This window comes from Equus caballus, chromosome 25, assembly GCF_041296265.1.
Source record: "Equus caballus isolate H_3958 breed thoroughbred chromosome 25, TB-T2T, whole genome shotgun sequence".
Lineage (NCBI taxonomy): Eukaryota > Metazoa > Chordata > Mammalia > Perissodactyla > Equidae > Equus > Equus caballus.
In genome coordinates this window covers 36,132,295-36,158,871 of record NC_091708.1, presented here as the reverse complement: position 1 = coordinate 36,158,871, position 26,577 = coordinate 36,132,295, and the positions used below count along the sequence as shown (strand labels likewise).

Sequence of the window (26,577 nt, the reverse complement as noted above, 5' to 3'; positions counted from 1 at the left end):
AGTCTGAAACTGGTGTTTAAAAAAAGGTGGTTTATCAAGCTCACATCTGTAACTATGAAAAGAAGGCTCCTGATTAGAAAAGAAAAGTCAAGCAGGTCTAAGACTCATTTTCTCTGGAAAAATATATTGAGGGCAATTTGCAGCCAGCAAGATTTTTGCATTAGGTAATAGTCTAAAGTTAACAGTAGCATCAGGTCTTCAAAATTTTTCTTTTTTATATTTCTGGAGGAGGGTAATGGGAGTGCCTTGCCTAGTCCTTCCTTGTGCTCATCAACATAGCAGCCTCAGCTGCCCCCCTTGGATCCCCTGCCAGGGCTGCTATCATCTTCTGATCAAATATTAATGTGTGATCCTCTGCTTGCTCACTAATCCAAAGCCAATTAATATTATCTGTCAATTATTTACAGATCCTGAGGTGCAGAGGCAATTCCCGGAGGACTACAGTGACCAGGTTCGGAATGCGTAATTAATTTTTTACATGACAAAATTTATTTCAGAGTTGTTCAACATATTATTACTGTTCTTTTTACTGAAAGAGATAAATGAATTTTTAGAAGGGAAGAGAAACAGTAATTAGGACCCCAAGACAAAAAGTAAAACATATTGAAGTAAGATTGAAAATATTGGTGCTAGATTTAGGGTGTTACCTTCAGGGGGAAAATGCACAGAAAGTAAGGAAGAAAATCTATTACAAATTTTGTTTTTTACTTTTAGGTATTCTCCAGTCCTCCGTTCATTAGGAAATCCTTTTTGGATTGCCTGTGAACTTTTTTTTTTTTTTTAAATGCTATTTAAGCCGTCAAGAACCAGTGTAACAAAAAAGAAGGGAAGAGGAAAGTTGATAACATTTCCCGGAATTGGAAATAGATTATGAAACTATGTTATCATAGTACTTGAAGGAGAAGATACACATGCAGGAATGGTGTTTGGGGTAAGGGTGGTTTTAATGATGGTAGTGAAAGTTAAGGTTGGCCACTTGGTCCTGCCATCTCAAATTTCCTGCATTCTGCAAGCATGGAATGAAGTGGAAGGAAATATTTTACTCACAAAATAGTGCTGAAGTTCTGATGTTGGTCTACTCTTTATAATTAGATCTAAGTTATACATTCTGGATTCCAGTTTCTATCTCGAGAAATATTAGAGATGTTTTGCACTTTTGAGGCATCTTACATTTTTAGTTCAAATATGCAATTTGGTACTTTTTAAAAGCAGTTTTGAAATAAAAGCATCCTGATTACACTGAATAAAACAACTTCATAAAGCTGTTCATATGTGGGACATTGTACACAATAAAAACATGTTTCTGAAGTACATCCGTTTAATTTTGTCTATTAAAAAAATGTCCTTGAATGAAAATAAGTACAGCAAGATAGAAACATCCAGTACAGCAGTAGTAACACCTTTCAGTGTGGCCTGTTGGATAGAGGGCAAAGCATCTGATACATCTTTATGAATATGGGGACATAATGTGACCAGGAATATAACTGGATAATCAGTATAATGAGATGCTTTGTAATGAGATTTTATTGTACAAGAACCCAAGAGAACTGATATGGTTTGCTTTCTATGTGATCTCAAGACTTTTAGATGAGATTTTAAAAAATATTACTCTTCTTACTCTACCGCTTGCTTCATCTTCCAACGGGAGAGTTGAATTTTTATCTTACCTTAAATTGATGTGAGATTGAGCCCTGTGGATTTAAACTATACAATCCAAAGATTATAGGACCTTTTTATTTTTTTTTCTCTAGACAATGTCTAAAGGGTGGAAAAGCTTAAAATATTGTTTAGAATAGACTTGAGGTCATAGCTCTTAAGAAAATCAATCTTTTAATATCTTGTTGTCTAGGTATGTAACCTTTGTGGTCCCGTGATCTGAATTACCCAATGAGAAAAAATTTTGTGTGAGAAAACTTAAAATAACATACTTAACATCTGAGTTTATTCCTTTAAACATAGATTCTTACTATATCTGAAAATTTTTGAGCAACCTGATTTTTTGGGTATGACTTTAAAAACTTGCATGTTAATGACCAAAAAAATTTAGGAAATATAGATAAAGCAAAAATAAACTTAAAAAAAGAATGAAAAGAAAGAAAATACAAATCATCTGTAATTTTACTGCTCAGAGATAACTGCTGTGGCAATTTGGTGTTTATTTCCATGTTTATTTCTCTTAGTATATGTGTCTGTATGTTTGGGAGAGTATATGTGTATATATACAGGTCCTACACATACCTATGTGTGTATATAGAGAAATATAGATTATTATCAATTCTGTCATTGCATATGGAGCCCACTTTACTGACTAGATAGTGTTATGTTATGAACTTAGTTCTCTTTACTTTGGTTAATGGATGATCTTACAAGTATTTCATACATTGAAATTGTATAATTTCATACATTAAATTGAATAATTTAAAATTACAGTAGGAATCTAAAAAATAATGATTGCTTTTATTTTAAAGTGCTCATAGGATGGGTGTTTGTTTTCTTTGTTTACATCAGTGATATAGTTTTGAAATTTGGAGGATGATATTCATGGACTAGATGTAGACTTACGAGGGTGTGTATATCACTGCCTTATTTAGCATCTCTTCCTGCTTAACACACGGTTTCCATTCTTTACCATGTATAACTCAAGAATGAAGGATGAATGAAAGATCTCCTTTGTATTTGGAGAAGTTACCTCCAAATTCCAAGAAATGTATTTGAGAGTTGATCTACTGGTCAAGGAAATGAGACCCGCATATTTTTTATTGATCTTTTTATCATTTAGATTCTGATTTTTTATGTTTTTTCTTCTTAGCATTTGTTGGATTAAAACAAATTATCTTTCCCCTTGGTGTGCTATTGTAAAGGAATTCTTAGAAATGTGTCTATTACATACAAGCCTTGAATGCTGAATATGTACTTTGTCTAGACAACATTTCCAGTATTAAATCATTTATGATGCTATCTGTAAGGAATACTTGAGATAGTTCACCAAAAAGTATAGCACTTATTACTACACACGCACACACACAAATTCCCCCCAGTTTTTCTCCCTATTCGCCTAAACTACCAGTGCTTGTTTTTACATATAGTGTATTTCCCATGTACCAGCACACTTGATCAGAGACGCTTGCTGCTGCTAGATGTTTTATTCTGTGTGTTCTTTGTACCTTACAGTAAAAGAATCTGTCACAAATTATTGTGGCTCACTGCTTTAGAAACTGAGAAAAAAGGGAGGTTAGATTGACATCTGTGACTGAATAATGATGACCAGCCTTTTGGCTCTCCTTGAGCCACAAAGCTAGCACTGCCTTTAGAGTGGAAAAAGAAGTAAGAAGAAAGGGGAGGGATAAAAGAGAGTTACAAATCTGTGGTCCCGGAGATGTATTACTGTTGGGCCAGTTGTCTGCGTGGTATGATAATCCATTTTGATCTTCTCTGTCTTAATTGTCTGCTAAAGACAAATGGGCAGTAAAAGTTCATCAGTTTCATCTTTTTGCTTCTCGTTTAGAAGCAGAATAAATGATCCATCACTACAGAAGTAGCCTTTCTTTCTGACACGGAAGTAATGCAGACCCAACACGTTTTATTAAAATGTTTTCCCCTCATTATTTCAGTCCTCTCAGCTCTGATAGATCTTACTGTTTCATAAAAAATGTAATCTGAAATGTAAATAAGGGTCTTGATACAGAAGGAAGAAGTAATGAGCAGCCTGAGCCACATTTTAGGACTCTTGATTGTAATTACTGACAAAGTGATTTCTCTGTGCCCTGTTTTTTTTCTTTCTTTCTTAAGTTGTCTGTGACACCCTCAGACCGCAATGACATCTATGGTTTAAACCATTAAATCACTGTAGCACTCAATATTTCATTTAAAATCTGGTAAGCCTGCTATCTTTAAACCTGAAAGTATAGGCTTTGTTAATTCCTGAAAGATGTGCAATGCGTATATTTTCTAAAAAAGGAAAACAAACAACAAAAAAGGCAAAAGCAAGGTCTTTTCAGAGTTCACATTATTTATTCATCTGCTTTTGTTTAATGCTTAGCTGGTTTAAATACTAAAATATCAACATTGGTAGGATCCTGACTTGAAAAGGATCCTGCATTTAAAAAGAAAATCTTCTAATAACTTACTTGTGAAATTTTAAAAAGGTATCTCTCATAAGGGTAATATGAAGTAGTGTAAGATTTTTTTTTTAGGGTTAGGCTTATTAAATTACAGATGTAATTTTCCAGTTACTTTGGTCTTGGTAGCTTAAAGCAGATTCTTTTCAATCTCTTACTGTAAGTTTAGATCATGTGGCTCTTAATAAAGCCTGTCCAATAGAACATTTTTGTTAAAGAAGAACAGAATCACAATAATATTTTTTTTCACTTCTTTGAGAAATGGTTTCTCAAAGATATCAATTTGTTAATCTGGCATTAAAAATAAGAAAACAAAACACCAATATCTTCCCCTGCTAGAAATAGCCTTGTAGTTAATTAAGAGATTTATAATTATTCTATTATGTTTATGGTATTCATTCATAATTATGGAAATAATTGGTAAAACTTTACTCATTGTGATTAGTGCAGTTTTAATGACTACTAATTGAATTAAGGGAGAGAAGGATAGTGAAATTAACATCTTAGCAAACTATGGTCATCACTCTCATCAAAATCCCGTATTTGGCTTCAAAACATTGTATGATTTTTCAGAATAAAAAAAATGAGCCTTTAGTAATTATAACTTGTAGTATGGGATAATTTGGAATAAAGATATAGTAACCTCTCAGAAGATTTCCATAAATAGCCTTGTTATGTGTCAAGTATAAAAGGCATTACATACACCGTTTTAAAATGTGTTAGTTATAATACAATTACTTCTTGTACTAAAACAGGCAGAATTAATAATTTGTTCTCACAATTGCACTTTTTATAGCCTGTTTGTCCTAAGAGTGGCGATTAGAGTTGAGTGTGCTAGAAGTTGCTTCTCCAGTGCATTCATCTATATTTTGATGAAATATAGCAAGTGTCTTAGAGCTCTTTAAATAGAGGTCTGAGCACACTTACCTGCCTCTGTACATGTAGATCGCTGTTTAGAGTTGCAGGTAATTTTTCTTTCCACTGGCACTGAAATAGAGGTTATAATGAAACCAACAATCTTTATGCATTTATAGAAACTATAAAAATTTTATGGAAATCTTTACATAGAAACTAACAGTATTTCTTGTACAAGCTCTATAAGCAATGTAGAAACATGGTACATTGGGAAAAATAAAAAGGTACCTTTCTTTTATGGTTTTATATGGTCTATGTGATTTAAAAATTTCACAATAGGCAGTTAAGCAAATTATAAAAACATACATCACCCATATACTAAAAAGGAACAAAAATACGTTGCATAACTTAGGCTAGTTGTGATGGAAATTGGCATTTCTGAGTTGCATGTAATTGCTTAAATGTGGAGTTTTCATCTGTTCATGTTTCAGGTATGCTGTAAAGAAAACATTTCTTAAGCTCACAGTTATTCACAGTATAACCTATGTAAATAGATTGGAAGATTCTGATTAGAAAGACAACAGATAATATTTAATCAAGACTTGCTACTTGTATGTTAGTGATTCCCTTATTCTTTTGGTGAGCTCCTGTGCATAAAAACTTGCGCTTTATTTTCTTCCAAATCTTGATAAGCCAGAGTAGGCATTTCTTTTCAAAACTTGTTCATGCCCTGATTCATTGGAAGAATACTATCTAATAAGAAAATTACAGGGGCTGGCCTGGCTGGCACAACGGTCAAGTGTACACGTTCTGCTTCGGCGGCCGGGGGTTTGCCAGTTCGGATCCTAGGTGTGGACCTATGCACCACTTGTCGGGCCATGTTGTGGCAGGTGTCGCACATAAAATAGAGGAAGATGGGCATGGATGTTAGCTCAGGACCAGTCTTCCTCAGCAAAAAAAAAAAAAAAAAAAAAGAAGAGGATTGGCAGCAGATGTTAGCTCAGGGCTAATCTTCCTCAAAAAAAAAAAAAAAAGGAAATTACAGATATAGTCCACAGCTCCTAAATTTTTCATTACTATGAAAGAGAGGCTTATTGTGCCAACATTGTATAATATGACACACATTTAATATTTATACAAAATGTAAAACAAATGATAACATTTGATTTTCTCATTATTATTAATCAGAGAAATGTAAGCAACGGTATACCTGGTCTGTATAAAATGTGACATTGATTTCACAAAGATTCTGCCAGTCTTTCTGTAGTGACTTGTCTAAGCCATAGAATCTTCAAATTGCAACTGAGACTTTGGCTCTGTGGTTCTTTGGGCCTTGCATTCACCGAGCTCACAAAAATAGAATCAGAGCTAGGTGTATCCCATTTCTCTTGGAAATTTTTGAGCTTTCTTTTTTCCCCATTCTCTTCTTCATGCTTCCAGCCTGCTCATACAGTCTGTTCAGATTTCATCCACTTTAAATGGTGAGATCAAGTTTGGTCCTGGAAAATTTTTATGACACCATATACCATGGAACAGAATTTGTTAATTCATTTCAGCCTCATGCAAAGGACTTATATATATAAGGGTCAAATGGATCACACTTTAAAATGGTTCCATAACCTGGCCTTAAAAAGACTAATTTATAAGTGGTTGCATTTTTTGATTTTTTTCCTCAAGTCTGTTTTTGGTGGCATAAATTGTCTAGGAGACTAGATTTGATTTTGTGCATTAACTAAGTGAGAGATTGATAAGTGAGTGTCTGCAGAATGTGAGCCAGGCACTGTACCAGGTAAAGAGGAAGGGGAGAAGTAGAAGATTTCATCTCTACCCTGAAGGACCTCACTGTCTAGTAGGCTACAAGGGTAATGCATGTCCCAAATGTTTTGTAGAAAAACGGCATGGCCACAAATTGGGGATGTCTCTGAAAACTAGGACCTTCGGGTAGTAGTGCCACTATGTAATCTCATTCCTGCAATTTTTTGTTCCTTGTGTTGTGAAGCCATGCAAGTTGGTTAAGTTAACAAGAGTGGTACAGAGAAACCCAAGTGGAATGTCTTGCAGCTGCCCTTAAAGAATATCATCTTTTTTTCTTTTTTCCTTTTTCTCCCCAAAGCCCTCCGGTACATAGTTGTATATTCTTCGTTGTGGGTCCTTCTAGTTGTGGCATGTGGGATGCTGCCTCAGCGTGGTTTGATGAGCAGTGCCATGTCCGCGCCCAGGATTCGAACCAACGAAACCCTGGGCCGCCTGCAGCGGAGCGCGCGAACTTAACCACTCGGCCACGGGGCCAGCCCCAAGAATATCATCTTTTAGGTCTGTTTTAAATGTGTGCTTTTCTGAAAGTCACTGTAGATTCATGGGTTTTCCAACCTCTTGCTCGAAAAGGTCAGTTTCCTTGTTTCTTAGTAATTTGGTAGTCTGGGATTGTAGGTGGAAACGTAATTTTCTCATCCACAGATAGAAACTCTCAATCTCTTCAGACCTGAAAACCTGGAAGGTGACTGTTTCACATAATAGCAACAAAGCAACCTGCTCAAGCAGCTTTTTTCAAGTAGTATGTCAGTATCCATGGTTGCCACCAAATGTAGCGTTTTGATGGACCATATTACAGATTTCGAAAAGATTCATTGATAGATTGCAGATGTATGAATGCATCCCAAATTAAACATCTGCTTCTTTGTATGTGTTTAAAAGTGACCTGCTCTTGATGATTGACTTGTTTAAATATTTTTCAAGTATAGGCTCATGGATGGGTAAAAAAATAGTCTATCACCTGTTGCCTCTTATTTCCGCCTGTGCTCTTATACCTGGTCTGTATAAAATGTGACATTGATTCCACAAAGATTCTGCCAGTCTTTCTATAGTGACTTGTCTAAGCCATAGACTCTTCAAGTTGGAATTGAGACTTTGGCTTTGTGGTCCTTTGGGCCTTGCATTCACCAAGCTCACAAAAATAGAACCAGACAAAAAAAAAAAAAAAGTCAAATTTATCGCCTTGGACAAATGTCAAGTTGCTGCTTTTTAAAGTGTTTGCTGAAGAAACCACTTTGTATATAAGAAGTACTGTTCTGTCATATCTATATCCTGAGTTTTTTGCCCCCATTTCCAGAAGACGGTGAATTTAAGAATGAGATGGAGTTGAACTGGCTTCTTAATGAAACTGTATTTCAAAACCTTAAACATTTAGCTAAGCTCAATTGAAAAATTGATACATTTTTCTGACTTAAGGCTCTTCTTTTAAGTTGAAGATTTCTTCCCAATTTGGTCACTCCCCAGCTGTTACAGTTATGTAGAAGGAACTCATTAAAAAGACAAATTCTTTTTGAGCTATTCTTTCTGAAAGCATGCCAAGCTATATAGCTACATTATACTGCTACTTACTTGAATCTGACTCCAGGAAATGGTAATTACACAAGCCTTACTTATACATTCTTATTAGAAGTGTTCTCCTGGTTTTGTTCTGGCTCCAAAAAAGCCCCAGTAAATTTCAGACATCTGTGAATACTATTGGATGGTCTTGTTTCTCGTGAGTTACCCAATGGGTATAGCTGAGTGAGCTGTGGCTGCTTTTGAGAGCTGTAGTCCAAATCTTAACTTTAGCCTGGTGTAATCAGTCCCTGTTGCTCGTTGGGATGCACCTACAAGTCTGCAGTCATCGAGTTCTGTTCATTATCCCTCCTAAAGTGCTCTCTAATCTGTCCTATTCTGCTATTTCCTTCTGCATTCACAGTCTCAGCTTTTCTCCTGTGGACTCTTCCTAATGGCCTACAACCCAATGACTTTGTAATCACTACCCTCTGTAAGATGGCCAGAGATTATCTTTCTAAAAGCTAAATCAAATCACACCATTTCTCTTTAGTCAAAACTCTTGATAGTTCCCTGGTGCCTTCAAGACCTAGTCCAAATTTCTTAACTTGGATTTAAGGCCCATCACAGTCTAACCTTGATTCAACCTCCAGCCTAGTTTCCTAGGACTTCCCTTTATAACCAGACAGAATGCCTCACCATTCCCAGCTTCTCACACCTCTATATTTTTGACCAAGCTATTTTTATGGTTGAAATGCCTTCCTCAACCACCCTCCCCCCCACTACACTTCTCATTAACATTAAGTTCCCTGCTTGTATCACTTCCTCTGTGAAACTTGCCCTGACTGAATTAGTCCCTCTATCCTTGGTGCTTGGAGAGCACTTGGAACGTTGACTCCTTGCATTGTATTGTTTACTTGTCTGTCAATCTGTGAACTCTTCAAGTATAGGAGTGACTATAGTCAGTGTTAAAGGCTCTTCTTAGCAGCTAGGAGAAATTAAGGGCCAGTGAATAATTGTGAGTATGAAGTATATAATACACAGACATAATTGCTAAGGAGTTCAGATTCCAGAAAGGAGACCACAGACGCGTGATAGTGGTGATTAAAAGCAGACTTTGGAGCCTGACTGCTTGGGTTTGAATCCCACCTCTGTCATTTACTGGGGTTTACCTCTTTGGGATTTCATTTCCTCACCTGTAAACTAGAGATAATCATAGTAAAGACCTTGTAGGATTGGTGTGAGCGTTAAGAGATTTGAAATGTGTAGAGTGCTCAGAATAATCCCTGGCATCTAATAATAACCAATAATTATATACTGCCTACTATTTTTAGGGGTAGATTTAAGGGAGCACAGTAGCTCGGTTTTGGTGCTTTTGTTTTGTCAGGTATTAGGGTTGTGTGTGTGATGACTTTTGCCTCTAGAATTTCAGACTGATTCTAGGAAGAATTCTAGAAAACCTTTCCTTTCTAAGCCCACACTGTTCCAGAGCAAAATTTAGAGAAGTCACAAAGGTAAGAAAGAGTACTTTGTCAAGTAAAGATGAAGAGATATAATCAGAAACAGTTCCTGAATATTTGTTTTAAAATATACTGAAAATATGGAAACTCTTTAAATGGTGATGAAGGGGTTTCAAATAACTATTTTAATTTATTTCAGTTGTGAAATCTTTATATTGAGACTTTCCATGTTCAAAACCTCAGAAATTTAGTAATGGGTCCCACTGTCCTTGTAAATTATCCCTTTTGGTTGCATATAGTACTTTGTATTATTGTGTTAGCTTTCATTTTTTAAATACTTATATGCAGTAGAGTTAAGATTCCTCTGGCTACCATAATTTCAAACTGTCTAACTTTGGTCATCTTCAGATTTCAAATGTGGTATGACATGAAGCGTAGACTATGGACTAATCTATGTGTGTGTGTGTATAGCAGGTGGGGGTTGTGGGAAGAGATGAAAAGGTAGTCTTTTAAAGAAAATTGAGCTTATCAAAGATCATTTACTTACATAGCAACCTTGCAAAATATTGTTTCATATTGCTTTTATCACTGGAATATTCTTATCTTATAATTATTAGACAAGCCTGCTTATCTAGTAAATACTGACTCATCTTTCAAAAGTCAACTCAAATGTCACCACCTCTAAGGAGTCTTTCACACCCTCTGGGTACCTGACAGTACCTTCCTTTTTCCTTAACCACGCTTCTATCAGAAAACCTAAAACACTTTATTGCACTTGTTTACATATCTGCTTCATGTCCACATTCCTAGGACCTGACACTGCACATGGATATTAGTAGTCCAAATATTTGATATATCAGAATAGACTGAATAGTGTGCATACTGTGATCTTTGGGCTCAGAATTTGAACAAGGGTAGGACAAATCAAAACATACGTTTATTAAATTGCATCTTACCCTGCAGAGGCTTAACCAGAAGCATTTAAGATTCTGGTATTTGAATGTATTTCAAACACAGTGCCTCTTTAGTAACATCTAGTTTTAGAAGTCTAAACTGTAAATTGTAGAGAACATTATTTTTATCAGAGAACTCTTCCAACTGCCAGATACTTATCATTTCTGAAGATCTAAAGCCCTGGTAAATTGAGAAGTATTTCTGAATTTTTAAAATGTATCTGTTATAATAAACAGATTTAATGGCAGCTAAAATACTTTTCATTATTCATGTCTCGCTTATTTCTCAACAAATAGCATCTCCCCTAAAAATTTTGTTTTTTTTTTTGTATGTTTAGCCCAAAGAAAAGTAGGAGGCATGGATCCCCATGTTACATGCGATTTGGCTTTGGAAATGTCACTTTGGGCAAAGGCTTTACTTTTTCAGCCTCATTTTTTTTCATCTGTAAAACAAGGAAGTAATACTAGTTTTGTAGAATTGGCAGGAGAAGTGGCCATGATGTATATTCAGTACCTGAATTAGTCTAGTTCAATAGATGTTGTCTGAAGTAGCATGAGCAAAATGAAGCAAAGAGAAGATTTTGCTGCTTCCATGCAATTGATGATGTCTGGTATTGCATTAAGTCCTAGAATGTGGATAAGTCCTTAATGTGGATAAAAAGCCTGGAGTCAAGTGATGAAAACTAACTCTTCTAACACCACTCCTGAATTTCCCGTCATAAGGCAGGCAGAACAACTATTCGTTCTTTCAATACCCTCCAGACAAGCCATGATTTTCCCTCTCTCTAAGAGTCTGATGACCATAGCATCCAATACAGGATGCACTCTTGAGAGTGAAAGGGGACACCATGATTACACAAAGATAACAAGCATAACCAGGATGTCCTGGGCAAGCTGGCACATAAGGTTATACTAACCTAAGACCCTTTGACACAACAACACAAATCTTTGACTCCACTGCTGCAACTGGAAAGTGAAGTGGGTGAGAGGCTTCAGCTGCATTCAGCGAGGAGGGCCACCACTGCAAAGTTTTAGCTGTATGAGTGTTTGTAATTGTGGAGACAGAATCCTAATCAAATTGGACTGAGAACGAGAATCTCTCTCTTGAATATTTCATTTGTAGTCAACAAAGCCGCAGGCCGAGGACTGTGGGAAGAGCTTGAGCTCTGGGGATAGATGAACTTGGATTTGAATCTTAGCCTTTCCATTCACTGCCTATTTCCAGTTAGGCAAGTTAGTTCACCATTCTACCTGAAACTCATCTTACTCTGCTTTCAAGGTTCAGTTCATGTATAAGAGGGTGATTACTCTACATAAGAGTACTGGTAGGATCATTGAGTAAAACTTCTAGCACAGGATGTGACACGCGTTAGCTGCTTTGTCAGTCCCCCTCCACTTGTCACTTAACCCCCTCCAGAGAGCAGATGACCGTTGGTATATGAGAAGCAGAATAAAGGCTGAATCAGAAGAAGCTTATAGAAATCAATTATATACTTTAAATTATGTACATAATTCTTATGTTATTAGGCATAAATGGTAAACCTTTGACAGAAATGACTAATACTACATTTATACAAACTTCAGTAGTTTTCTCTCTTCTCTTCATTTTGTATATCAAGAATAAATATTGAGACCCACAACTAGAATACACAGTTATGTACTAGGAGGCTTTGGGAGAAGAAGGAAAAAAACCTATTGATTCTCTGATAAATTCAATTCTCCTTTGACCCATGTGGTCTCACTGCTTCCTATGAGGATTAAATAAGAAGACGTGTAGACTGATTGCACAGTGCTTGCAATAGTAAGGGTTCAGTTAATACTATTATTTTTCTCTTCTGGATCTCCAGACTATTGTCCAGTCATTTTTCAGCACCATCATTCACTGGATGTTTTCTCTGTGCTAGGTACTCGGCTAGACATTGGCAATGGATGTAATCCCCACCTTTCTTAACTCAGTCTATGGAGAAGACAGACATGTAAATATATTTAATCAATTCCAACATGCCCATTTTTTTCATATTTTAACATCTCTGAAATTGGGATGCATCTCACAGTTGATGGAATATCATTTCGTTTGCAGCATTTTTTCCCCAATGGTACTGGAAAATAATAGTCTTATAGGCTTCTTAGATGCAATGATATATAGCAAGTTACTGCAATAGAAAGTCATGCTTTCTCTGTATACAGTAAAATGGACTTTGGGATCTCAGAAGAAATACCAGATATTGGGGAGCAGGTTCTGAAGAGAGATTCAAGCTGATCCTGTTCAAATTTGTTACAGTTCGTTTGTTGCTCTCTTTAACTACAACCCCTCTCCTTACTGCCTGGGTTATCATTAAGGCTCCTGAGTGAGGTTTCTCTTCCTTCTCGGAAGCCTGACAGACACCCACGTATGTATCTTTTCCCTCCTGTGGAATGTAGGGTCCTGAGATTATGGTCAGTCTGATGATAGGAATGATAGCAACAGGATTGGTGTGGGAATCCAGGAGAGGTGAGGAGCTCACTGAGAATAGCTTCCGAATGCCCCTGGAGCCTGGAAGACTTGGGGGTAGCTGGAGGGGTTGGAAAGTGACAGGCAAGCTGAATGTAGAAGGATCCAAACCCTCCCAGTGACTTCCCATGCACCAGAATAAAAGTCCAGACTCCTGAGCATGCCCTGTAAGGCCACACATGTTTTGGCCCCTGCCACCTTGTTCAACCTCATCTTCTGCCGCTCTCTCCCTCACCTCCTCTGCTCCAACATTCCAGGCTTCTTTTGGTTCTTTGAATGTACCAAGGGCTCTTGTTCAGTGGCTCTTGCTCATACTGTTTCTTTTCTTGGCCTTTCACTCCCTATCCCTCTTCCAATCTCATTCCTCATTCCTCAAATCTCAGCTCAAAAATGTCACTTCCTGAGATGCCTTTCTTGATCCTTCCATCTAAATTCAGGCTTTTGTCATTTGTTTTAGAGCACTCTTCTTTTCTTTCATAGCTCTTGTTACATTCGAATTATGAATTCGTGTATTTATTTACATAGCATCTGTCTTTCCATCTAGATCCTAAGCTCCATGCAGACAGGGCCTTTAGCACATTGTCTGGTTCTAAGTTTGTTATCTTGCTTAAGGAAATACATCAGTTTTCTTTTCTAAGATGACTTTGAAATATGCTTGATTTCGGGGGCTCCCTTATCCTCTTTCTTGTTTATTAACACTTGCGAAGATTTTAAAGAATCAGAAGCTTTTCTTTACAGAGTGATTTTGAAATTCAATACCATGGCAAATGCTTGAATCTAAGTCACATGAGTGGATCATCTACCCCCCCAGAAAGTATTAGTGGTGGTTTTAGAACCTTTCTTCTTCTGATGGGGTGAAAGATAGTAGCAAGCAGCCATGTACGAGGAACCTAGATAATGCAGCTGGATTTTTGACATGTTGAACTTTAAGTACCTATGGGATGTGAGACAGAACTGTTCAAAAGGCAGTTGGAATAGAGACCTCGTGCTGGAGAGGTAGTTTAGAATGAAGGCTTGAGTTTGAGTCATTTACATAGTGATGATAATTGAAATTAAAGTGTAAGTAGACTATTAATAGAGGAGGATGCAGAGAAAAGAAGGAAGATAAAATCCTGGGAAACACAATTAAGGGAAAGGAATTGAAAGAGGGGTCATAAATTGAGTATGAGGCAGGAAGAGGCCCTTCTGTGTTCCACACCTAGCAGAATGTTGGGCACATAACGTGTTTGAGTGCTGAGTAAAGCATGAGAAAATGCTTTTCTTTTAATGCTGCTTTTTAAAATATTATAAACAAAATAACTCTCAAATTGAAGAACTCTCAACAATCCAGACAGTATGAATCCATTTACCTGTCAAGAAAACCCCTGGACCTTGCCTGTAGTAGTGAACTATATAAGAAGGAATTGTTTCCCTGAAGAGTTCATACCACAAAACAGTTGTGAATTCTTAGTGGTGGGGATGTTTTATTTTTAACTCTTTGTATTTTTTTTATATTTTAAATAATTTCCAAAACAAGAGCACATTTTTATGCAGTAGACATTTGGCTATTTAACAATAAGCATGCATAAAGTATTGGATCACCAGAGAACCAGCATGATTAGCATTGTGATTTTACCTTTCAGGAATTTTGAGTTTTGGGGTGTTGGTGGGTTTGTTCAGGTTATGTTGTGTGACCAGCTCCTTGACACTCTAGATTAGGAGTTGGCAAACTACAGCAAGCTGGCCAAATCCTGTCTGGGGCTGCTTTTTGTGTGGCCTTTGAGCTAAGATGGCTTTTACATTTTGGAAGAGTTATTTTAAAAAAGAAGAAGAAGCTGTGACAGAGACCGTAAGTGGCCTGCAAAGCCTAAAATATTTTGACTCTCTGGCCCTTTAGAGAAAAGGTTTGCTGAAGTAAACCAAAATTTCATAGGAAAACTTCAAATTGATCACTGTGGTTCTAGAGTATCTTGCATGTCTTAAACCTTTTCTTTTTAAATAGAGACTTAGTTGTTGGATACTGAGAACACATTTTCATTTGTGATATGTGAACCTGATTGATCAAAAAACTGCCCTGTGTGACTTGACAGTATGGTCAGAGGGTAGAAGCCCTTCTGTACTATGGTATCTCCTAGAATAGTTCTGGAATATGTTTAAACCTATTCCAGTACCATTGCTGTGTTTAGTTTATCCCAGGCAGCCTCAGGGAAATCTGTTGGAGCAAAGTATGTAAAGTAAAATAAAACGTATATGTGGAATTGAATTATTTTCTTTGCATTTTGCTGGCCTTTTGAAGAGACACTTTTTCTAATTGCAAAAGGTATTAGTATTAATCTTGAGTATTAGGTTTTAGAAAACTATTTGACTTGTATAATTTTTCTTATTTTGAGAGTGTTTCATACCACCTGCTTTCTATCTTTGACATGAGATGTCATTGATCTGTTCTGAGTATAAATTTCCTCAGTTCTTGAATCCTCCTGTAGCGTAGTATCAGAATCTGCAAGTTGTGGGAAATAAAAGTTGATTTGAAACAGTTCTGTAATTGGAGGTGACTGTTTGGTGAGGCCCTGTCTAATCAATTGCTAAATAATTCTCTCTCAAAAGCGAATTTGATGTTTACGTTTTGCTTTTCATATCTTGCTCACAGTTCTTGTTGATGGTGTCTGACATCCCCTGCCACTGGATAAATAAAGCCTATTATTTCCTTTTCAACATTTTAAGCTATTACTCTCATGCAGGGCCTAAGAAGCAGAAGGTTAGGTATATTACCAAACTAGGATCCTGTCTACCCAGAGAAGCTGGGAACCTTGATTAATATGCCTTGTTAACTGATGATTTCAGTTCTGTACTGGTAGTGCTGGAATAATTTGTATAAACCAAGCAGTACAGTTTCCTTATTTTAGCACTAAGACTTACAAAGGCTTCTTTTAGCAGCCTTTAATTTTGTACTTATGTATGTGACATAGCCTGTGGCTGTGATAGCTACTGTGAATCTCCAGTTGTTTGGGGATGAAAGGAGGAGGCAGCTGGAAACTCGGTAGCTACATCTAGCTGTCTACCTAGAGAAGGCCTTGATTTCAAGTTTATCTAAACAAGCTCGACTAATCCCAACTATCTAGGGGGATCCACTGTCAAAACAAGCAGCGTGGCCCTGAGGCAAACACAGCTATACAGAAATGAAGGCTGGGGCTTCCAATACTCCGATGACTGCATACTGGAGGCTTTTTTTCCCCCTGAAAGAGGGTAAGAGAGGTAGAATTTGCATAATGCCTTTTCATTGGAAACTTTTGGAAGGCTGACAGACCTCCAGCTTATAGATCTGTAGCCACAATACAGAGTCTATAGGAGAATCCTTGAATGACCTAACCATATTGAAAGAAAATATAAAAGCGTCCAAGTATAGCCAAGTGAGAGAGGAAAAGAGGCTGATGCATTGTCTAACATCTGCTGTACTTCTCGTTAGTTTTGTTCTTTGCTATTCTGTGTGGACTTTGGAGAAGCCTAAGACAGCCTAACATGAATCCTATAATCTTCCTTCTGAATATTTATGTAGCGTGCTAGCTTCTAAGCTGTCCTTTGCGTTTTCCTACTTCCCCCTCATTTTCATGCTCTCAAATGAGGCCAACATTTCAAAAGCTAAATAAATGTTTGTGAATGTTTATAAAAGATTTGCATAAATTTGTCCTTGTCTGACAAAGATCACTTTTTTCTTATGCCAGTTCTGAAAAAAAATTTTTAAGGTTTTGGTGCTTGTCTTGACAACAAAGTCCTGCATCCCAGAACAATGATTGCTGATTAAGTGGGTATGCAATTGTGTCTGAATAGGCTTTCAAGATACTGGGTAAAAAGGTCTATCATCTGAAGGCTGAATTATAGAATTTAAAAAATGTTATCAGAAGTACACATTTAAATCTATTTTTTGGTACCATATCATTAGATAAGACAAAGAGTTCTTACAAGGTAAAAGAAAAGTATAACCACCCATGGTTTTAAAAATTCTCCTGTATAAATTTTAATAATTAGAATGTTTCAGTAACTCAGAATATCGCTTTTCTTTCCTATGGTCGAACATAGTTAAAAATAATTTTTAGACCATTAGGTACTTTTTGGAAACGTTAAGTCTACCAGTTGTATGTATTAATATGGTTACTGGGGTGCTGATCAGAGGAAAGATACCAGGCAGTCCTCAAGATATCTGAATGCACAATCAGATCTTGAGAAAATATAAACTACATGAAATGTACATTAGGGCTTAATTATAGGGGACCCACACACACATACAGAGCCCAGACACTTGTGCCACCGACGTGTTTGCTGAATTCATTTATCTTTTAAAATTAGAATGGATTTTGTAGGGTGGCAGGGGATGTTGTGGGTTGAGGTGCTAATTTAGTTCAGAGATATTTGAAGATTGGCAGGAGAGAGAGGTAACAGCCAGTTCTGTTAGTCCTTTGGTTGTATTGGTTTAGAGGTTTAAGTTGTCATTAAGGCACAAACTAGAGCCACTTCTCTGACACAGTTTTTATCACATCTGCTAGGCTTGTGTCCCAAGAGGAGACGTAGAGAGCAGTGAATTCAGCATGGGCCCATTATCGACTGCTTTTTCGTGTGTTGTAAAAGGAGTGAGACCTCAGGGAGGCTTGGAGCCTCCTCCCGTGTAATGTCCAAGTCAGATTTGAAGGACTGGTGGCAGGAAAGCTTTGGCCGTGGGGTGTGAATTCTAAGAAATAGAGGCACAATTAAGTTTAAAAAATTCAAGGACTTTGAGCTTGATAATGAAAGACTTTTTTCTACACTAATGTGAGCAGAAAAGTTGCCCATCTGTGCACATTTTTGTGTGCGTTTAAAATATTTAAAAGCTGACAGCTTTTAATATGCTTACAAAATACTATTTCTATCAGTGCTCTTTTTTTTTTTTCGAATAGTGTCTTTCTGAGGGCAAGTTGCTTCTTCAGTGAAATCGTGTTGGCAGTTTTACTGTTGGGCCCCTGTTCCTTCGGAGTGTGCTGACTTGTTTCCCCCCCTCCCCTACTTTTCCCAGCTTTTCTTCCTTTTAGATGTATTGATAACATAAGTGTTCAGATAATAGGAGTTAAAATGTTTAAGGAAATGAGCAAGGCAAAATGTTTTAGAGTAATAATATTAAGTCCAAGGAATTCTGTTACTGATGCCACTGAATACTAATTGTAAGATTCTAACCAGATCATTTGTTTGTTTTGGAAGCATTTGAAACACGTGTCAAGAAGTTTACTGGTGTCTAACATTGACCTTATAAATACAGCTTTCTCATTTTCAACCCCTTTGCTGTAAGGTTTAAAGTTAATAAGATGAAATCTTAGAATAGAGTATGTTATAATATAATATTGTAATTTGGGAACAACTTTGTTGTAAGTAATTTTTTGAAGAAAGGGAAGGATACAAAAGGATAAAGTGATTTTTATTAAACTAAAAAAACTTTTTGTAAGATGCATGTTTTTACTTTGGACTTAAAAGGTCATGAAGATTTACACTTAAAAGTAGTTCTGGGGATGGCTCTTCTGTTTTATAAGCATTCCACCTATGTACTTAATGTCCTTGATAATTTAAATATAAAGATTATATGATACATCATGTAGAATATGATGAATTTCTATATTTTATTATAATTTTATCTTTAAATTTTAACATTGCACATATTAGGTATTACACAAATTAGCATTTATAACATATGCATGACTCACAATCAACTAAAGTTTATAAAAAGTATACTGGGAGTAAATATTGAAATATACCAAAGAAAGGAAGCAGACTCTGTAGCTTTGGAGAAGCGTTGTTAGAAATTTGACCCGGCTTTTATGTTCGGGTGTTGAAAGGCCTTTCTGTAAAATCCCTTATTCAAAGCTTTTTCACACTGAAAAAAAGTTTGATTGTGACTATAGTATGGATCTTGGATTTAATTTGACATTTATAATGAAAGAGAAAAATTGTATTTCTGTTTTCAAATTTAGGAAATTTCTGATCAACATTCTTGAACCTGATGCTAATTAAGCTTCTAAGAACTTACTATTCTGTTTTACCCTTCTTAATCATAAGCTTTAAAACCTCTGGTAGCTTTCACTCGGGGTCCCTGGTTTTAACTTGAAATGGCTTAAAGTAGAAATTTTGTTAGCTTTTTGGATGTTTGGTTTTGTGTGTGTTCTGTTTTCAACTTTCAACTTGAGTTTTAAGATCATCAATCAAAGGCTTTTCTTTCAAGTCAGCTGCACTGATCTCAATTGCAGGACTTAGAGGGTCAGCATTTCCCTCATGCTATTAAAAAAATTTAAATGTAGAAATAGAGTATTTTAGAAATTTGAGCTCCACTGATATTTTTATCACACATCTACAGTTTGAAATGAACAAATAAATTAGGTATAAGAAACTCAGCAAATGTTCTCTCACCATCTCCCCACCTCTCCCTCCTTTACTCTCTTTTTGGACAAAGGTAAATTATCGACTGCTATACTAGCTTTCAGCAAGCTTCAAAGAGGCTGATTGTAGCTTTACATATTTTAAAATACATTCATTTATTCAAGCTATCTCTTTTCTTTATTTAAATGTTTTCCTGCACACATTTTATTTTTCCTTTTGAACTATTGAGAAAGTGCCTCATCTCTCAACGTTCTGTAACCCCAGTAGACGTTATAATCAGCCTGTGCTTTTGTCTTTCAGATGGCATTTATTTGTGGGTATGTACGTCTGTGTCTGACTGTCAGTTGTTTTCATCTGCCAAATACAACTAATTTTTGTTTGTAGGTTTCAATGAAGCAATGAAAACAAAGCATTGGACGTCTGATCTGATGGCTGTTGCAGGATCTCTTACACTCCCCTCACCCTGCACCCCAAATTCAGGATGAATTTGTTTAGTTTTGTTATTGTTAATAATCCCAGTTAACTAAAACTTCTAATTTAGTCTTCGAAGTTTTGCTTCCAGATAGGATTCTATGATGGATAATATTATAAATTTAAAGCTTTACCAGGTTTTTAAGAGAATGGCTCAGTTTCAGCAAAGCATAATCTACTTTCTCCAGATTGGAGTAAGTTCCCTTGATGGGCCTTCTAACTGGATGAGAATTTAAATTGAGTGAAATGAATCCAAAGAAGATGGAGATGAATACTGAGTTCATTTCTGATTCTCGTTTGCAAATGAATCCGGTGTTAGGTGTGTTGATTGCATATTTTGGTTCATACTCTGAGGCTTTAGTATCTCCTTGTGGGCAGAGCTTTATAGATGTTGTTGCTTTTCTACTACACTGTGCAATCTGCTGTTTAATATATGCATAACTGAAAGGTTTGTGCAACTGCCTGTCCTCCTCGCTTCCCCCTGCCTCCTCTGCTCTTATTTCTTCCTACATAAAGTATCGTATATTTTGTTAGGAGGAAAAGCCCTTTTGGAAATTGCCTATTTCATAAATTGTCTGGTGACACAAAGGGGTTGAATGCTGTATTCTTGTCTCATTTATTTTGAAAACTTTGCTACTGAACTCACCTTAATCAATGAGCTCAGTGTTGTCTCCAATAAGTTATGTGTTGGATATATTGATTGGGAGGGATTTTAGAAAACCCGTCTGGGGTTTATAATGTCAGCAGTGTTTTGATTATGAAAAGAGTTGGAACCTGGGGACATGGAACCAGGTGGCGAATGTCCTAAAGCCAGTGGTGACATGGTGGACTGGTTCCCTCCTGGGATCTAGTTCATGCCCTGCACTTTAACTGTGGTGACTGGCTACTATAGATTCACTTTTTTGCTCATTAAAATGTTAAAAAATCAAACTGTACATGAAAAGATTTGTGAAAATATAAACTTGGGAATTGATCTGGAGAGTTGGCACAATCTTCCCCACCCCCTGCCTTAGCAATGAGGTCATTTACATTTCATCAGCTGCTCTGCATCTCCAAGATCCTATTTATGTGGCAGTAGTTGAGGTTGTACTGAGGCTGGTTGTCTGAAAGAGCTTGTGTGGGCAAGTGAAAGGGGGCAGAAAACAGGAAAATTGTCATCTGCAAAGGAAGTTCCCTAGCCAAAGACACAGGTTCTAGAGAGAAAAAGGGGTTGGTAACTGGCTAGTGACTGTTTTCCCAGTAAAGTAAATATTGAAAGACACTTTGCTATAAAAATAATGCTCAAAATATGTTTAAATTAGTGTTTTAAAGTCCCCTCTCTTAGAGTGTGATACTTTTCATATTTAAGTAATTATGTTTTTCTTTGGAAAAAGAGGATGAGGCCTATGTTTATATATAGGCACAACATCAGGATTAAGAAAATTGGTTTATTTCAGCAGTTTTATTTACAAGAAACAGTGCTTGTTTTTCCCTCCCTCCTCCTGACCTCCCCTTCCCAAATGAAGTAGATGTTTCAGTTCTGATTGAGATAACGTGTGAATATGCCTAACACAAAGTAGATGCTCATTTTTGTTTTCTCCTCTGACAGCACACCACCATCTTGTTTGATTTAAATTGGAATATCAAGCTCTTGTAACATCACAAACATGTGCCTACATTTGCTTATATTCCCTTCCCTTTCCCCTCTTCCTGCCCCATTGCTTAATTAGACTTACCACTGCTTTCTTGGGTAAAAAGAAAAGCTTTTGAGAGGTGGGTTATACTCAGCCTACTTTTGAGTATTTTGATATTTGTTCTAATATTATCTGATAGACATGTTCACAATTGGTTATTACTCGATGTTAGAAAGTGGTAAGTAGTTTCTATATTGTAGTAGTAGTAAGTTGGGCATATTAGATGTCTTTGACTCTGCTGTAGAGCACAATGCTTTCTCGCAGCCATGGGGGTCCTTTCTTTCAAAAATCTTGAGGCCTTTTGGCAGCTCAACTCCAGCATAGAGTAGAGAAGCATTTCTGCCCCTGTAACTTTTGAGGGGTAAAGGATAACTGTCTTTATAGCTGATCTTGGCAATGAGCGAGCACTTGGTACTGAGTTTTAAAGACTGCTCGCTACATATACTCAGGCAAGAAATGCTTTGTGGTATTTGAAACTTGTAAGGCATCTTTTTTGCGTGTTAATAATGAGAGTTTTGTGTATGTGGGTTATGGTATGTTTTATACATAATTAAAACTGCAGACGTTAAAATAAATATTTTATGTGATTCTTTTTCAATATTTGCCTGATAGTAGCATTATACCCTGAAAAAGTACTCTTGTTTTTCTGATTCTCTATTAGCTGTTGTAATTTATTTAAATGTAATGAGTTTTAAAACAATATATAAGGACTTTTGAATGCCATGTTATGAAATTAACTAATGTATCAATAATGCCTCTTAGAGTATGCTGAGGTATTTTTGTCCAATCTTTTTCACTTTTTAGTTTCCTGTTCCTTTACTATTTCATGACATGCCTTAACAGTGCTGTGATACACATAGTACCAGTCCAAGATGATATTAAAAAATAGGATATGCTCAATTGAATTATGTAGGCGGAACATGCTCTGGCAGAGCAAGTCAGTGTGCTTTCTGCTTCATTGAGTGGGTTATTAGATTGATGTGGTTTATTTCTTGAATGATAGAACTGGTTTTAAAAATAAATGAAGCGAGAAGCATCAATTCAGTTAGCATTGATAATTCATTATTATTGGTTAGAAAAGTGCTACATTTGTAAACTGATCTTTAATTTATCACTTGGATTAGTATTTGCAACGGGCAGGTTTGTGTTAATTTGAACCAGCTTCTCAATGACTGAAAAATGTGTTCTTCATTTTGTCTAGAAGTTGGGATTTTAAATAGTTAAAAAGCAAATCAAATGCAGGAAAGGAATACTTTTTTAAAATTTATAACATTGGTCTATGAACTTAAGCACCAACTGTGGGCTGTCCAAGTCTGCAGTTAAATTAAGTCAAGCCAGAGAAAATTCTGTGAAGGAAGTAATAATTAATTGCTTGTTTATGTGTTTAGTTATGTGTATATATGCTGTATATGTGAAATGTGTTTTTGGGAAAAGTCACACCCTACTGTGTATCGTGTCTCATGTAGCAGCGTTCTTAACTTAGGGAGCTTTTCTTTTATGAGTAAGTCTTTGAAATGTCACTCTTCTTTTTATTCCCTTTTCATATACCTCCCCTGAGTAATGGGCTTGGTTTTATGTACCTAAATTTTGTAAAAAGATATCTAAACTGATAGTTTGCTCTGGATTTTCACAAATTTTAAGCAGGTGTGTCCAAATATGATAAGAACATTTAACTAGAAATAGGCATACTTAAAATTGTTAGAGTTTGAGTGCAAAATAAATTTAAGCCAGAAAAGGCAGCTTCTTTATAAAGTAAGCAAATGAAGTTTTAAACTCTAAAAAATGTAGTTGACAATGTTCAGGGACAATTATCTTTAAGTTGGCTTTCTGTTCTGCTTGTGATTTGGCCTATTGATGTTGGGAAGCGTTGTCTATTCCCGGCCCCCTCTGTTCCTAGGTAACAGGCAAAAACGGTGCCAGCAACAGCGGCCCTGCCAGGCCAAACCCATGTGGCTCGGTGTTATTCACTCTGATCCATATGGTCAGGCTGGAGATGGTCCCTGGAGGGGTGTTAACACTCAGCAACCCAACCGCCTCCCTCCCTTCAGAGCTTTCCTGCATGGCTCCTGCTGCTTGCCCATGTGTGATTCTTGATTAATTTTTCATTTTTAATGAAGTTTGATCATGTTTATTATTTCTCATGATTGACTGCCTGGTACTCCTCCCATGTAATTGATAAAGCCCATATTTCTTCATCTGTCTCCTCTTTCTTTAGGGTAAAGTTGCTAGATTGTGTGCCATGGTTAATGTTAGATTTATTGGTCCCATTAGATATATAAATTATCTCTCTTTCTCTCCACAGGAAGTTCTACAGACTTTGACCAAGTTTTGTTTCCCCTTCTATGTGGACAGGTAGTGTCAGATTTTCAACCTTTACTAGAAAAAAAGTGTCAATAAACCTGCTACGGAAAATAAAAACCATACCATTCTTAACATTCTGTCTGTTTAACCATGATTTAAAATGCCTATGTTCCAAGGAGAGTTGCGGTATTCTCCGTTCCTGGGGATTTAAAAGTTTAAAGCTTAGAGCTTTGCATTGGTTAGTTTGTGAGATGTATTTTGCACAATGTTAAATTTTTGATTTTGGTTATCAGACTCAAACCTTGATTAAGAATGGTTGGTATTTAATCCAGTGGTACTTAATATTTATTTAAATATGAATATGTTTGACTTAGATTTGTTGTCTAAGATATGTTTATATCTTAGATAGGCCTATGAATAGGCCTATCTTGTTTAAAGGTGTTTAGTTATTTGAAAGGCATGTTGCTAAATAGTGTCTTGCATTTTATTTAGGTGGTTAAGAATGGTGTCTTTGGGGAAATAAGCATTTTGTATAGATTTCTAGACTAAAACATACAAAATCATCTAAACGTTTCTTTAGTATTTGCATTATGATAAACTGTTTTTTGGAGAGTTATGAATATAAGAACTCCAAGATAATTAAAATATCCTAAGGTTTTTATGTTTTTAAAAAGTCAGCCACTGGTTAATGACTTCTTTTTAAAATAAGCTCATTTTTAAATGGCTTATTTTAAAAATAATTTTATAAGAGCTTTTTTCTTATAAATGACGAAACAATCATCCTAATCTTATTTTCAAGAGTTGTCTATTGTGTTTTCCATAATAGTTTAAGCATTGTTTTTGCAGTGATTTGTTTGTTCACTTGATTGCTGTTTATTTGTAGTTTTCTCTTAATGGAGAATTGAGCTGTGACATTGTACAAATGTTATGTTCCACTTTTAGTGATAGAGATGTTTTAGAAAATATCATTATAAGTAATAAGTGCCATAATATGTTCCCAAAAAGCTATAAAATGTGCCCATCTTCAGGAAGGTTTTGTCATGTATTTTAGTGTACCCAAACAAGACAGGCCTAAAAGATTTTAGTGACTTAGAGTGCATGTGGATAGTATGCTGCTTGGATCTTTTCTATACTTTGTGGGAGCAGTGTCCTGATTTATTTGGCGTAAACCTGAAACTGATGTGAGATGAGCATTGGTAGCCAAAGGAGTTTAAAAGAGTATTAAAAAGCAAAAAGAGTACTAAAAAGCAACTCTGGAATGTTGCCAACCAATTATAATCACTATTTTCCCTCGTTCTAGCATGTTGTTTTTTAAGCCAATCAACCATTGTAGTATTTCCAGGCTCAGGGGTTTTTAAATCCTGGTACCAGGCCTGTTTTAGCAGCAGGTTGATGCTCAAACAGAGCAGCCTTAATTTTAAAAGGGTCAGTCTTTGTAATGAGAGTCTTCTTGTCTCTTCTTTATCCTATTCCTTCTAAAAATAGCAAGGAAGTAGAGTTTTGTTTAGAGACTTTTAATGCAAACTTCACATTTATATGTCTGAATTGGCGATGCATGAAATCTCCTCCAGTCACTTATAAAATGTATTACAAATTATGGCGAGGGCATATTTATACAGATTAATAAAACTGAAATGATTTTAAAATGTGGTTAGATGTTTAACAAAAAAACTAAGAGAATACATTTTGACATGATTTTTTGTTAGAGTGGTGATTTGTTTTGGGTAGGTATTCCTTAATTGACTCCATAAACTAATGTGAGAAGAAATGTGCACTGAGATTCAATCCCAATCCGTGCCCTCCCCCCTGCTCCCACCCCCCGACAAGCACACCACACCTCATTCTTACACCACACCACACCTCTACTTACCTGCCTTCTGGGTAATTACATTCTGAAATAAAAGAAAAGCAGAGTCCTTTTTGTTGTCACCAATGTCTGATGCCTTTTTTTTGTTAGAAAAATATTTTTATTCCAAAATATTGCTCTCCAAATTATGCTCCCCTAATCATGATTGTCATATTTTTTCACAAAATGATTTGGAACAGAAATGTCCCTTTATGGATATATTTTACTCCGCATCATGCATATTGGTTCGTTCTTATGTTATATTACACACCCTATAGGTGTTGATAACTTTTATTGATACAAAAAATGCACTTTATTGTGGGGACTATATCTTTTTTCTTCTCTTTCCCCACTTCTGATCATGGCATACTTTAATGCAGAAGACATAATAATAATGTTCATTTACAATAAATACAAAGATTTTAATGTGACTACTTTTTTTTTTTTAGTTTGCTGTTAACACTGTCAAATAGATATGCCCAAATTCTGAGGCCCACAAAGCCCCCAGATGTATTTATGATATTGTTTGACTTAGAAAATATGTCAGCATGGGAGATATAGTAATGTCCCAGGTGACTGTATTCAAAAAAGAAAGCTTCCTAATCTGTTCAGTATCTGTGCTTTTCTACCCCAAGGAGCAGTAATACAACTTTCTGACATTTCTAGTCTATATCAAGAGTGGGATTTTCACAGTCAACATCAAGTCACCTGTTAACGTTGACATCTTGCTGTCT

The 26,577-nt window shown here is 36.2% G+C and overlaps 1 protein-coding gene across 23 annotated transcripts in view; it reads left to right on the top strand.

Moving 5' to 3' along the window:
• DENND1A (DENN domain containing 1A) overlaps positions 1 to 26,577 on the top strand; it is a 514,434-nt gene that overhangs the window by 136,752 nt on the left and 351,105 nt on the right. For 13 of the 23 annotated variants that reach the window (XM_070251752.1, XM_070251750.1, XM_070251747.1 and 10 more), the window contains 2 exons: positions 408 to 451; positions 23,999 to 24,048. Coding sequence is in view for 17 of the 23 variants with exons in the window: in XM_070251750.1 (XP_070107851.1) it covers positions 408 to 451; positions 23,999 to 24,048 (94 nt within the window). In the remaining 6 variants the exon portion in view is untranslated. The remainder of the gene's footprint in view (positions 1 to 407; positions 452 to 23,998; positions 24,049 to 26,577) is intronic. The other 10 variants (XM_070251739.1, XM_070251749.1, XM_070251746.1 and 7 more) reach the window with 2 other exon arrangements.